At 39.2% G+C, this 14,199-nt stretch overlaps 1 protein-coding gene and 1 long non-coding RNA gene across 3 annotated transcripts in view; one reads left to right on the top strand and one right to left on the bottom strand.

Annotated features, from left to right (window-relative positions):
* LOC116702961 (uncharacterized) overlaps positions 1-13,946 on the bottom strand; it is a 17,938-nt gene extending 3,992 nt beyond the window's left edge. The window contains exons 1-2 of the long non-coding RNA XR_004335295.1: positions 13,895-13,946; positions 9,118-9,129 (exon numbers count right to left, since the gene is read on the bottom strand). This is a non-coding gene — a long non-coding RNA (uncharacterized LOC116702961). The remainder of the gene's footprint in view (positions 1-9,117; positions 9,130-13,894) is intronic.
* The window catches only part of tmem104 (transmembrane protein 104), an 83,007-nt gene that overhangs the window by 18,467 nt on the left and 50,341 nt on the right, over positions 1-14,199 (top strand). For both annotated transcript variants that reach the window (XM_032537512.1, XM_032537511.1), the window contains exons 7-8: positions 7,130-7,229; positions 9,470-9,566. In XM_032537512.1, coding sequence (XP_032393403.1) covers positions 7,130-7,229; positions 9,470-9,566 — 197 coding nt within the window. The remainder of the gene's footprint in view (positions 1-7,129; positions 7,230-9,469; positions 9,567-14,199) is intronic.

Raw genomic sequence — 14,199 nt, 5'->3', positions numbered from 1 at the left:
AAAAGGTTAATGAGGTAATATTTAAATTTAAAAATCCAGCGCAAGCTATTTGTAACCGCACAGGAGGTCAAAGCTGACTTCTTACAACAGGAAAGTTAAAATAACATTTGTCCATTCCTATTATGTCATGTACAGTATTAAATCCCTACTGTATGAGGTCATAAAAGGGGCTTTTTTTTTGCTGTGGCTGCTCTCAGAGAGGTTGGCAGCTCTGCTGTCAGTCAGAAGCAAAGTGATGATGGATAGGGATTCGTTACACAGCTGCATGAAAGACCGGGCTCCTGCGTGCAGGTCCATTTTGCAGCATTTTTGCCCGTGGCTCTGGGTAATTGGGAAATATTAGTTACAGTGCCGTGAAGGCCTGCATCCCCGTGGCCATGCAGAGCTCCCGCCTTGCTATCGCTTACTGACAGCGGCGGCAAAGTACAGTACGTCCCGTTTCTGCTATCTGCCACTGAGACGCTAATATGGCTCGTCCAAGGTTGTGTCACAGGAGACGTAATGCAGAGTGGAGAGGGGTTTGGTTCTTCAGCTGGCAATGTGAGAAAGAAGACTTTTCCCAAAGGGATTTCTTTTTCTTCTTGTTCTCTAACGCTAAAACATGTGCCTCTCCAATTTGAACTATATTTTAGATATTAAAATATGCTTCACATTATCGTACACATTTTATAATTGCGTTTGAGTCAGTATTTCATCAGTTGCTTCATTACAGAACTACAGAACGGTGTGGTTGGGCAGCTTTCGCACGCCACAGCTCCAGTGATGCGTTTTACAGGTCAGCTTTGGAGACAAATATACAATCTAATTATTACCTCTTCTAAAGAGTTCATCATGTTATTCTTTTTTATCCTCCTTTGACAGGATAAACACTAAAAGATCACCATAGGCTTGTATCATGTGGATACGACAGTGTTGTTGTCATTTCTTCTCTTCCACATGAGGGAGACAGAAACTACGCATTTCACCTCTAAACATTGCATTCCTAAACCTGATCTGCCTTATTGTCACGATACCACGTCCAGCTATTTGAGTCGGTATTGGATCGTTGCATCCCTACGTGAAAATAAGAACCCTTTTTGATGCTACTCTTGCACATGACAAAAGTATACAGGTAAACCATCCAAAACTTGTCTTTATTAATATCTTAATGGGGACTTTGTAATGATACATGCATTTTTAATTCACCGTTTTTTTTCATGCAACTCTACAAAGTACTCTGGTGTTGTTTGAAAAGTCCCTGCCATTGACTACTTTTGATACCTTGCGTTGAGATAGGCATGGGCCGGTGTAAGATTCTGACAGGATGATAACAGGTGTAATGGTATGCAGTATAGAAATTGGAGCTTAAAAAAGGATTTTTTTATTTTGTTATACATTTTTTCCAATTGAACACAATCTTTGATTTTTAGATTTTTAAACACACTGCACACTGGCAGGGAGAGGAATTACTAAACTGCCGTTTCTCTCTTTGACCTTACAGCTCTTACCTTAGGAACGGTACCACGGAAAATGATGGTTGGTCATGAAACTGACTTTTTCACAACATGCCTACTTTGAGAAATACTTCCATATTTTTGTAAAGAAACCTTTTTTTGTATAACTTCTCAAATGTTAGAAACATTGTAAAGTAGGGCTGGGCAATATGTTGGTATTCTATCGATATCGTGATATGAGACTAGATGTCGTCTTAGATTTTGGATAATATCCTAAATCTAATCCTGATTTTCGTAAATATCCTAATGTGGCATAGGTGTTGTCTTTTCCTGGTTTTAAAGGCTGCATTACAGTAAAGTGATGTCATTTTCTGAACTTACCAGACTGTTGCAACTGTTATTTTATTTGCCTTTACCCACTTAGTCATTATAATCCACATTACTGATAATTATTTATCAAAAATCTCATTGTGTAAATAGTTGGTGAATGCACCAATAGTCAACAATATAATATCTTTGCGGTATCGATATCGAGGTAATTGGTCAAAAATATGGTGACATTTGATTTTCTCCATATCGCTCTACTGTAAAGTAGAGGTGGGAATCTTCACTGATCTCCCGATTAGATTGAGATGATCATGTCTTTGATTTAACATTACAATGTGTCAAATATTGTTAAAGCCATTTAGGATATTTAATTCATAGCTTTTCATGCTTCAAAAACCAAAACCTCCTACAGTGCTATAATACTAAATGAATTGGATAAATAATAAAACTACAGCACTGAGCACATGGCACTTCCTGAATCTGAATGTGCAAAACAAAACAGAATATGTAAACAGAAAAGTTGTTAGGTCGACAATAAAGTGTAAACAGAAATAATTAGTAATAATAATAATACATTTTATTTATAATGCACTTTTCATCAATAAATCTCAAAGTGCCACAAGTAAAACAACAGAAAAATAAAACAAAAAAGAAAGAATAAAAAAGAAAATAAAGCTATTCTTAGAAGAGAGGATAAAAAACATCTAAAGGGGACCAAAAGCTTTGCTAAAAAGAAATGTTTCGAGGCCTTTTTTTAAAACACTCAGTGGATCGAGGTGCCCTCAAGGTGTCAGGGAGGGCATCCCACAGACGTGGGGCAGCAGCACAAAATGCCCCATCTCCCATTGTCCTGAGTCTGGTTCTGGGAATGTGGAGGAGGTTTGAGTGAGTGGGCCAATTGATTATGGCCCGGTAGATCATCGATGCAGCATCGTCCATGTCTGTCCGTGTCATGGATTATTTAATTAATTTCCACACTTCTACTTTAAAGCTACGCAACACAGTCTTTAGCAAGAAATGAACCCTTCCTCACGGTATGTTTTGGAAGGAACTAGCAGAGGTAGAACTAGAGGCTGACACATTTTCACAGTTAAAAAGTTCAGACAAAAGTTCTTTGAGCTGTCATGTCATGTTTTCACTTGCATCTTTTATCCAAATATTGATTAAATAAAAATGAAGAAGGCTGAAGCACAACATTTCAAATTCCTTCCATCAGTGCAATCATCTCTATTTATTGCCCCGTTCAATCTCGGTTAATGCTTTCATTGATTTTTTTTTTTTTGGGTTACTTTCAAAATGACATATAATGCAGATTACCACTTTTAAGTAGAACTAGTAAAATATTTTAGAATATGACTTTCTGTTTCATCACTTTTTTTAGTTGTTTAGTTTTAGTGTTGTGTTACTTTGAGTGGTTGGCGTGTAAAACAATGCACAGCCAATATTAATACCTTAATACAGTTCATACACAACCTGATAATCAAAGAAAAGGTAGCCATACATTTATTATTTCTTAACCAGAAACGTCAAAACTCTCAGATTCCAGCTCTTCAAATGTGAAGATTTGATGCTTTTTGTCTGACTTGTATCAGTTTAAATTTAATATTTTGGGGTTTTGGACTTTTAATGGGAGAAAACAAGTAATGTAAAGACATTCCATAACGCTCTGTGATGTGCAGTCACTGTTTTTTTTTTTTACATTGTCTGACATTATATAGACCAATGCACAATGAATCGAGAAAATATAATCGTACCAGGTCACTTTGACTCGCAGTACTGTGTAGTGTCTGATGTGGCTTTCTTTCTGTTAACAGCCTTTTTTACAACTAGACCAAGGGATGTTTAATAGGCTGCCAGATCCTGATTTTTTCAACTCCTTTCACAGCCTAATGTAACTGTATGATCGGCACTCTCAGCCCTTACTCGTATAAGAATCAGCGTAGCTGTGAGTGTGTCACTTTTTATTCCCTTTTAAAGGACTCTATGCTCTAATTTCCTCGGCAGTGATGAATTAGCTGAGGGGTCCAGTGAACCCCCTTCTGAGAATTCAAGAGTGTGATTGATGTGTGGCGCGCTGTGATGATTTGTCTGCCAGTTAAAGCCCTCCATCTTGTCCTGGCAGAGGCAGCCGGGTCCGGGGCAGATGGTGATGAGCTCGTCGCTGTGGAGAGTAAAGGCTGACAGGGAAAATGTATTTCATGGAGTGATTAGTTTTTGTTTTTTTTTAATTAATGCTATTAATATTTTTCATTAGACCAATAAGATGTGCCTCTGGTGTCTCAGAAAAGGGATGGAGGGATGTAGTGAGCGGAGGTGTGGATGAGATTGCATTTTAATAGAGATGGCACCATAGTGGTAAAGTTTAACACACGTTAAACTTTACCACTATATTTCATTTGTAAGTGTTTTGGACAGCTGATGAAGATGAACAATGTGTTTGCTCATCACCTCTTGATCTCATGTTCCTTTAAAGAGAGAGTTCAGATATTTTAAAGTTGGGTTGTGTAAGGTACTCCTCCATCGTGTATTAGAATGATTGTGTAGTAGGTGGGGCTCGGCACGCCTCCAGTTTGAAGACGCAGGCAGGAGTGCTGGGTCCCGCTGTGGACAAAGCAGCAGCTTTTTAGATCTAAAGACAAAGATCAGGTTATGTGTTAGCTATATTTAGAACATTTTCACCGCAGGAATCCCTTTTTTAAGTTCATACGGGGGGAACTAAAGCCGTTATCTATCGAAAATGTCACAATTCAATTCCGATTTTTAGGCTAGGTTTTAGTCGATTTAGTATTGATTTTTGATTCAAAAACGATTCTCAAGTAAAAAGAAGAAATTCACAGTATGTAAATTCGGACTGGGCGGGGCCTAAACCGGAAGTGGTCAGATTTAACCCGGAAGTGGGTCGGGTTCTCTTGAAATGTGCGGGGCTTTAACTGGTATGTTATTTAAGCATGCAATTGATATGAGTTGATCAAAAATTGTGATATTTATTGCTGATTTGAAAACTATTTACACGACAGCATCAAGCTTCAGATCAATGGCGTTGTCATGGTAACAAACAAACTACAGAACGTTTTGCAACAATGAATACAACACATGCGGTTGCAATTATGAAGTAAAATGTAATGAACAAGAGTTTTCATACTCAATATAACTTTCTTTTTTTAACTTATTTTTTTATGATCAGTGGGATTTTTTTTTGTTTTTGGTTCTTTTTTATTTCTTTTATTCTTTTATTTCCTTCCACACAAGGTGTGTGTGTGTGTGTGTGTGTGTGTGTTGTGTGTGTGTTGTGTGTGTGTGTGTGTGGTTTGTGGTGTGTGTTGTGGGGTTGTGGGGTTGTTAAGAGAGAGACACAGAGAGAGGGGGGGCAGGGGGGGCAGCTGACAGTACAAAAAAAAAAAAAAAATCTCCAATGGCAGAGACACAACGGAGTTGCATTTAAACCAAGTAGCACGTCTGAAACCCACTTCAAGAAACCTACTGGTTACTATGTAAGGACTACAAACCCCACGTTCACCAGAAATCTACTGGTTACTATGTAAGGACTACAAACCCACGTTCCACAGAAATCTACTGGTTACTATGTAAGGACTACAACCCCCGTTCACCAAACCTACTGGTTCTATGTAAGGACTACAAACCATTCACCAGAAATCTACTGGTTACTATTAAGGACTACAACCCACGTTCACCAGAAATCTGGTTACTATTAAGGCTACAAACCCCACGTTCACCAAAATCTACTGGTTACTATGTAAGACTACAAACCCCACGTTCACCAGAAATCTACTGGTTACTATGTAAACTACAAACCGAAGTTAAAAACAACCTGAAGCTGAAGAAACCCTAAACGTTAACGAACAGATCCGCAGACCCGATTGACTGCCTGCCTGATGGAGCGGGAGCGAGAGAGAGAGAGAGAGAAGAGAGAGAGAGAGAGAGAGAGAGAGAGAGAGAGAGCATTTCTCCGTGTTCTGTGTGTGTGTGTGTGTGTGTGTGTGTGTGTGTGTGATTGAGCCGAGCGGGTTTGTAGGCGGGGGGGTGGGCGCTGTGATTATCACAGAACGCTGCGCGGCCAGTTGAGGAGTTGTATTCAATCCGAGCATGATGTGATGTCTGTAAGATACTGGGACCTTGAATTTCTATCTTTCTCTATCTATTTCTCTATCTATCTATCTCTCTCTGTCTCATGTGATACACAATACAAAATAATAATAATAAAAAAAAAGTCTTTTGGAATTCTATGAATTGATTTGGAATCGGTAGAGCTTGAATCGCGATTTGAATACATATCATATCGTTTTTTTGTGCGCCCCTATTATCTATGCTCTCTTTACAGCCACCAGACTACTCCGTTAGCCAGTGTTATTTTGTGACTTTGGTGTTTTAAAAGGATACAGAACTAACTAACCGATGAAGGCAGCGGTAGACCAGCAACTTCTGTGTTCTGTGAGGTCAAATTACATCTCCTGTTTTTTCTTCCAAAGGGCTCTGGCTGTAAAGGCCCTCTGCATCTAGGTAAAGCAGTAAAATACTCTAAATACAGTGTACACTTAAACTGATATTTTTGCTTTTTTTTTAAGTGTCTTGAATTACATTTAGCTGCTGTGTCCCCCCCCCCGTCCACAGCAGGACATTGCTTAGATTAGATTAGATAATACTTTATTCATCCCACAATGGGGAAATTCCCATGTTACAGCAGCAGTGTTTACACAGTAAAAACAAACCAGCAAACAACAGAAAATGTGCAAAGAGTACTGAATGAATGTAAAGTGGCATTATATAAAAAAGTATTGTAAAGTAAAGTGAGGTAGCCATAGTACGAAAACTATTAAGTAAGTATGACATGAAATTAAATTGAATAATAATTACATAAATAATATTGCAAAAGTAAGTACTCAGAATGGAAAAATATAAATACAGATGATAAAAATAGATATACATAGAGCCATCAGGTGGTGCAGGTGTTGTAGAGTCTGACAGCGTCCTGCGGTACCTCTCCTTCTAACACCGGGGGTGTATCAGTCTGCTGCTGAAGGAGCACCTCAGGGACCCCACAGTGTCATGTAGGGGGTGAGAGGTGTTGTCCATGATGGATGTCAGCTGTCAGCTAACATCTTTCTCTCCCCTACTTTCTCTATGGAGTCCAGAGGACAGTCCAGGACAGAGCTCGCTCTCCTGATCAGTCTATTGAGTCTGCTCCTGTCCCTGTCCGAGCTGCCCCCCCCCCCCCCCCCCCCCCCCCCCCAGACCACAGCATAAAGGATGGCAGAGGCCGCCACCTCTCTTCACGGAGAGTCTGTTGATTTTAGTCACGTACACAAACGCTGCGTCATTCATGTCTTGTTCTTTTCCTTTTTGTCTTTCAGTTGGCATCAATATGTTCTACATCTGCATCATAGTCTATCTGTACGGAGACCTGGCCATCTACGCAGCCGCTGTGCCTATATCACTAATGGAAGTCGCCTGGTAAGACCAATATACTCACTTTATCACAGTCATTCCCCCTTATATTGGGAAATAAAACCGATATAGATGGGTTTTATAGACGTTCTCCTTGAAGAACATTTGCTACTTTCTGTTTTGGCGAGTTAGAACACATCTGTCTTCATCTCATTGGCACCTCTTCCCCAGACACCTTGGTCCCGTAATCACCTTCTGAACTCCAGATTAAGACAATAAAGCTTTGATGACAGAGGCCTTTAGGCCCGCTGACCTCGTACCGGTGCTCCTGGGGTCTGAGTCGGGTCGACTTGCTTCCAGCCAAATTTGATTGCAAGTCCGTAGGCAAGACTGAGTGGGAATAAGGTTATTTTATATAGTTACTGACTCTGCCCCTTCAGATCCTGGACTACAGAAATGGCCACCCCCCCCTTTTAGTGTTTGGAGAGATGATTTCAGGATGGGGACAGTTTCTCACAGTGATGTCTTTAATTGGTTCAGGAAGTTTCAAGAAATAGCATAAAGTATAAAATCTTTTATATACGGTTCACCATTTTGTCTCAGTTACTGACTGACTTCAGAGTTAGCAATATATCAATTATATATTGATATTGTGATATGAGACTAGATATTGTCTTAGATTTTAAATATGGCATAAGTGTTGTCTTTTCCTGGTTTTAAAGGCTGCATTAAAGTAAAGGGATGTCATGTTCTGTTACCAGACTGTTGTAACTGTTCTATTATTAGTCATTATATCCACATTACTGATGATTATTTATCAAAAATCTCATTGTGTAAATATCTTGTGAAAGCAGCAATAGTCAACACTACAATATTGTTGCGGTATTGATATCAAGGTATTTGGTCAAACATATTGTGATCTTTGATTTTCTCCATGTTGCCCAGCCCTAGAGTTAACTAGGAGAAACTTAAATAGGTAAATACATAAACAAGCAATTGTAGGTTGTTTTTGAAAACATCTGAACCACACGCAATCAGAATACCTTCTACTTCTTGTGTCTGTATGTCTGCGGTTGTAATACAGCTGCATTTGCAATTTACATCTTTCTTTCTTCTTTTGTGAGACAACAACTAAACAGTCATTCCTACTCTTGGGCTAATCAAATGATTATTTTAGGATTTAACATCTCAGTGATAAGTTAATAAGATAAGTCATAGGCAACAGAAAAGCTTAAATTTGTTATCATTTCAAAAGCTAATACATTTTCACAATTTTTCTTTTTTTCTTGTGGATGGACAACAAAAACTGAGAGAAAAAGATGCGTTTTCAAATTCAGCCGTATTATAACACGTAAACCTGATCCACGTTGTCTGTTTTTGTCCACCCAACCGGAGCCCTAAATTGCAATCACACAGTCTCAGTCCGTAGGGAGTTGGGTTGGGAACCGGAGAGTTCAAGTCCCCGTATGGACCAAAGTACAGAGTGTGGATCGGTGCCCTTGAGCAAGGCACCGTACACCCCCCCTCAACCGCTGAGGGCGCTGGTCCAGCTGGCAGCCCACTCACTCTGACATCTCTCCATTTGTGCATGATTAGGTCCTGAGCATGTGTGTGTATTTCAGGCCTGTGTGTGTGTGTGTGTGTGTGATTACTAACAAACAAAGTATAAAGTGTAATTTCCCCACTGGGGATCAATAAACAGTACAAATTATAAAAAAAAATATTATTATTATAAACACACTGAGAATCTCTTTTATCAAAGCTTCATTTTTAGAGGCCCCACTGACACACTGACAGAAAAATAAATGATTATCTAGACTGACGCTGTGTAATTAGCACTTTCACTTTACCCTCATTACATATGTGAAGAAGAACTGAAGCAGTCAGTTCTACGTCATCCTGTCCTGAGGCGCACCACTCTGATGCTGTCGTCTCGTGTTAAATTCTCTTCCACTGTGGTCCAAACCTTGCTAACCTTCCACCACCAATAAACGTGAGATGTAACTGAGACTTCAAAAGCAGTTTGCCTTGCCAAAGGCACACACTTATTCATAGCATGGACAGATTTGACTAAAACTCTGTCTGTCACGCAACAATGATCAGGTCTGTGATTACTTTTAAGAGACACTCAAGTTTTCATAACGTCTGCTACTTAGACATTTACCATGATGAGTTGTATTGAGAGTTCAGACTTTGGCTAGAAGTGATGATGACGGCGTAATAGTGGACATTATTTTCAGATGGCAACATCTCACAAGGTTGGGCTTAAATGTTGAAATCAGTTTGTTTGTTTGCTTCCTGTGCAGTGGAAACCACTCCTGCAGCGCTGGAAGTGTGAAGTACAACGACACGGATTCCTGCTGGGGTTCTGTCTCGAGGAAAGATGCATACCGGGTGTTTCTGGTAAGTGTTGATTCCTCGTAGCATGCAGGTACCTCTGTTCTGGTTTTTGTTGCCAAGCAGTTTGTGAAAGACTGAGTTATCCACCTCCTCCTTTTAACCCTCCTGTTGTCCTCGGGTCAAATTTGACTCATTTTCTAAGTTTCTATGTCAGAAACATGGCTTTCTATTCAACCAAATTTCCATCAATACCAATTGAGGATCACTACTTTCATGGTCTGCCCCCGGGGTAAAATCTATGTTTCTCTAACCTTAACTATTAGTCAAGATAATTCCTAATTGCTGTATATTTTACTCAATAAAATAAAAAATGAGATTTATTCACCATCAGTTCCATAAAGAAGTGTACAACTAGAACATAAAGTTGGCCAAAAAGATGTAACACAGAATTGGGTGTTCATTTTTAGGCTACTTTATGCTTTATAAAACAGGCAAACCAAACCAGAGAACAAGTGCATGGTCAACAGGAAGACAATACAAGGGTTAAGTCCTGGGAACTGGAGCATAGACCAGGACTGTAGTCTAAACCGCAGTCACTTCCAAGGCTAGCCCTGATCCAGGCTGCCCATCATGGTTCTGCATTGATGTTTCCATGATCTCTGACCTTTCAGTTACAGATCCACTCATAAAATGAGTTATGGAAAGAAGGTTGCAAATACAGACTGTTTTTCAGTCTGCATTGTTTACATTTTTTACAAAGAAGTGGTTAAAATACCTGAGCACTGTTGAACAATGTACTGTACGTCCAGCTTGTTTTCACAGTGGATTCAGGGGCAAAAGTACACTTTGGCTCAAACAGCCCAGCTGCAACTTGTCTATAGATGTTTTTATCTCCTGTGCGAGGTGCGATGTGCCAAGTCGTGCCTGCATTTCTTTCGGATGGAGCTCTGACGTTTTCTGTCTTCTGAGTCCCTCCCTCACTCAAACGTCCCAAGTCTCGCCACCTCTGCAGCACACAGGAGGCGTGTGTGTCCTTGAAGTTTTAAGCGAGCCAAACTCTGTGATTTCCACTTGAGCTTTAACTTTGCACAGCGGCAGTGATAGATGTGCTGATCTCCTCCTGTATAAGTTCTCAGCCTCCCTACTCTCTTTTTCTCTCTTTCTCTTTGCCTCCTATCCTTGCCCACAAATGTAATAGAATAAACAGACCCTGCAAAAATTTGCCAATAAATGAACTTTCCCTCTTTTATCTCCTAATGGGATAAGCCTCTTACTGTATGTAAATTGAAATAATGCTGATTAGTAATCTCTGGTCAATTTGGTTACACATGCAGTTTTGCAGACTCATTTTCCAGTTTCATCATGGCCGTGCAGGGAAGTAGAAATGTAGCACTAAGGAATATTTACAGCAGTGAACACTGAAGGTCTGACCTTCAAACTATACTCATACAAGTACTGCAAATAGTGCTCCCCCCCAAATTTAAATCTGAAACGTGTATATGTGACATTGATTAAAGTTATTCTTCAATGAGAGAGAAAGGTAACATGAGGCTGTACTGTAGCTACTCATTCATTCTTGGAGATTCAAATGGAGACACTTTTAATTTCAATTACTCATATCACTGCAAAACCTTACTGTACCTGTGGGTATGGGAATCGGTCTTATTGTATGTTAAGATTTGTTTCAAACGGTGTTGCTAAATGTGGCTAACGTTAACAGAAGATAAACCAAAACGTATAATAAAAGAAAAATTTTAAGAAGTTTCCTATCTGCATGGCGCGTTATAGTCACGTTACCGTAGCTGGGAGCTTCATGGAGAAAGCTAAAGTTTATATGTTAGCTGCCCTACGGCTCTCAGAGTTAGCTTAGCTAGGAGCTTCATGAAGAAAGCTAAAGTTTATATGTTAGCTGCCGTACAGCTGTCAGAGTTAGCTTAGCTGGGAGCTTCATGGAGAAAGCTAAAGTTTATATTAGCTGCCCTACGGCTGTCAGAGTTAGCTTAGCTGGGAGCTTCATGAAGAAAGCTAAAGTTTATGTTAGCTGCCCTAGAGTTAGCTTAGCTGGGAGCTTCATGAAGAAAGCTAAAGTTTATATGTTAGCTGCCTTACAGCTGTCAGAGTTAGCTTAGCTGGGAGCTTCATGAAGAAAGCTAAAGTGTATATGTTAGCTGCCCTACAGCTGTCAGAGTTAGCTTAGCTGGGAGCTTCATAAAGAAAGCTAAAGTTTATATGTTAGCTGCCCTACGGCTGTCAGTTAGCTTCCACTCATATATTAACTTCTAACAGCTGTATTCTCAGTAACGTGACAATCTGCTAGAAACAGGTTGCTTATAAATCATTGAAAATAGCAGTGGCAGCACCGTTTGGCTTGGTTAGTAATGCAGTTAACATCATTTGTTACTAACCAAGTTTATAACAAATCGTTTTGGCTGTGCTTTCAAACATGTCATTATGCTAACCGAGCACCGTTAGCCTTTATAACAACACTTGCTATATAATAATTTGTTTTTGTCGCTGTTTGCTCATGGTGGCTTCAAGGCCAGGCAGATTCTAGAAGTCCCTCTAGTGGACAGAATGTGTAACACATGCTTGTAGTTGTACTGACACTGCATAAGCCTGAGTAGTGTAGAACATATTAACAGGCCGCAATTGAGCATTAAATATTAAAATATTATTTGAATATTGAAAAAAAAATCAAACGGATGGAATTCAAATAGTATTATAGAGGAAGATTGACAGCTCGTTTTGACATGTAATAAAAGTTATTTAATTCATGCTATGTTTCAAAATGATAGCCTAAACAAAAAGTGCAGCAACTGCATAAAAAAACAAAAAAACTAGACAGAATCTTTGATATTGTTGTACGGTAAAGCCCTACCACCACACTGAAATGCATTTATTGTAAAACACATGCAGGGAGGATCAGTGCTAACTGTATCAAATGTGAGTCGTCACTTCTAATATCCAATACGCTTAGAATCTAGTCCGTATAGATGGATCGGATCAGACGCAGCCCTGCAGATGAGCTTTAATAGTGTTTGTCACCGTAATATGTTCTCCTCTATCATTATAATAGGTTAAGTTCTCATTATTTTTAATTAATCAATTCCTAAAGTCCATAAATCATTGAGCTGTGATGAACCATTGTGTAGGTCCTGTTAGCATACTGTACAGTGTGTGTGTGTGTGTGTGTGTGTGTGTGTGTGTGTGGACTGGCTCCTTATTCTGGGTCTGTGCCTTCACAGCGTCAGAGGATCTGGCCTAGAGACTTCTCCCAGACTCTGAATGATGAGTCTAAATAATTAAATATTTCTTATCAGCTGTGCTCTACCCTGTGGAAAGAGCTATCAAAACCTGCCCCACCCACAATCCAAGGACATACTGCTCTTCTTCCACAATATTGAAGTGAAGAACAGACCATTTTCACTCAGGTCTTCCACAGGTACACGGTTTCCCAGGGGTCATTCAGTGAAGCCATGTTCAAAATTGCTAGCTGAATAATAGATTAAAAGTAAAATAAGTTTGAGCGAGGGTTTTTCTTGCAAAGACCAAACCATCTCTGACTAATATAGTACAAATAAATGTGTATAAAGCAGTGGTTTCTAACCTTTTGCACCCCTTTACTACATTTTTATGTACCAATATTTTCATAATTAGTATTTTTTGGGGGGCAAATTATAGAATTGATTTATTTCAAAGCTATCAAGTAAGTATAAACATCTAGACATCCTGCTACCCAGTCAGCAATGGAAAGCATATACCGTATATTAAATAAAAGAAGGCAGAAACTGAATTTTTGAGTAAAAAATAGCCAATTTAATATTCTTTCAACCTTTTTTTTTTTTCGAAAGACAGAATACCAAAACCTTGTCCACTTATGGAAAAGCCGGACTACTGGAAATCGCAGTTGCCTGTTGATGGCGTCACATCCCTTTTGCACGTGTCAGCCTTAATGGTTGTCTGCCAGAAGCATTAATTGACTTTTTATGCAATTTAAGCCACATTTTGACAATACACATTTTAGATGTTGATGGGTTTTAACTCTATATTTTAACAGGATGAAGGGTTTTAGTCATCTGTAACTTTGGCGTGAAACTGTTTTTTTTAGTGTTTTTACCGGTTTTAATCAGGGGGTCCGTTTGTTTTGGAGAGGAGGAGATCATTTGGCTGAACGATGACCGCCAAAAGAATCCTAACCTAGGTGAAGCTGACTGCAACGACGGCATCGCTCCGTCTCCGGGCAGCAGAAAATTAACAGATTGTACGTTAAATGGCCCCAACCCAATTAAAAAGTCCCAAAGGCCTCTCGCCCTTGTATGGTTACCCATTTCAAAATTACAAATATACATTTTTCTACCTGAAAATCAACGGCAAATTTTTGTAGACCTGACAACATTTCTGTTTACATATTCTGTTATGTTTTGCACATTCAGGAAGTGCCATAGTAGTACTAGTTTAGTTGAATATGTAAACCATTAAAATAAAAAATATATATACATACATTCATGCATACATATACATATAATTAAAATGACATGTCATGTACTTCTCAGCACAACTTCCAAAATGATTGAAAGAAGTAGGAAGACGTTCATGAACAACTCATCAGGTCCTACCCCCCTTCTCTACTTTTATCGTTTAGTAAATACAAAATCTTATGCTTCACTTATTTCCACATCATAGACACAGATGGATT

The sequence above is a fragment of the Etheostoma spectabile genome, chromosome 15 (assembly GCF_008692095.1).
Source record: "Etheostoma spectabile isolate EspeVRDwgs_2016 chromosome 15, UIUC_Espe_1.0, whole genome shotgun sequence".
Classification (NCBI taxonomy): domain Eukaryota; kingdom Metazoa; phylum Chordata; class Actinopteri; order Perciformes; family Percidae; genus Etheostoma; species Etheostoma spectabile.
Note: the sequence above shows the minus strand (reverse complement) of the source record. Positions and strands in the feature narration are given on the sequence as shown.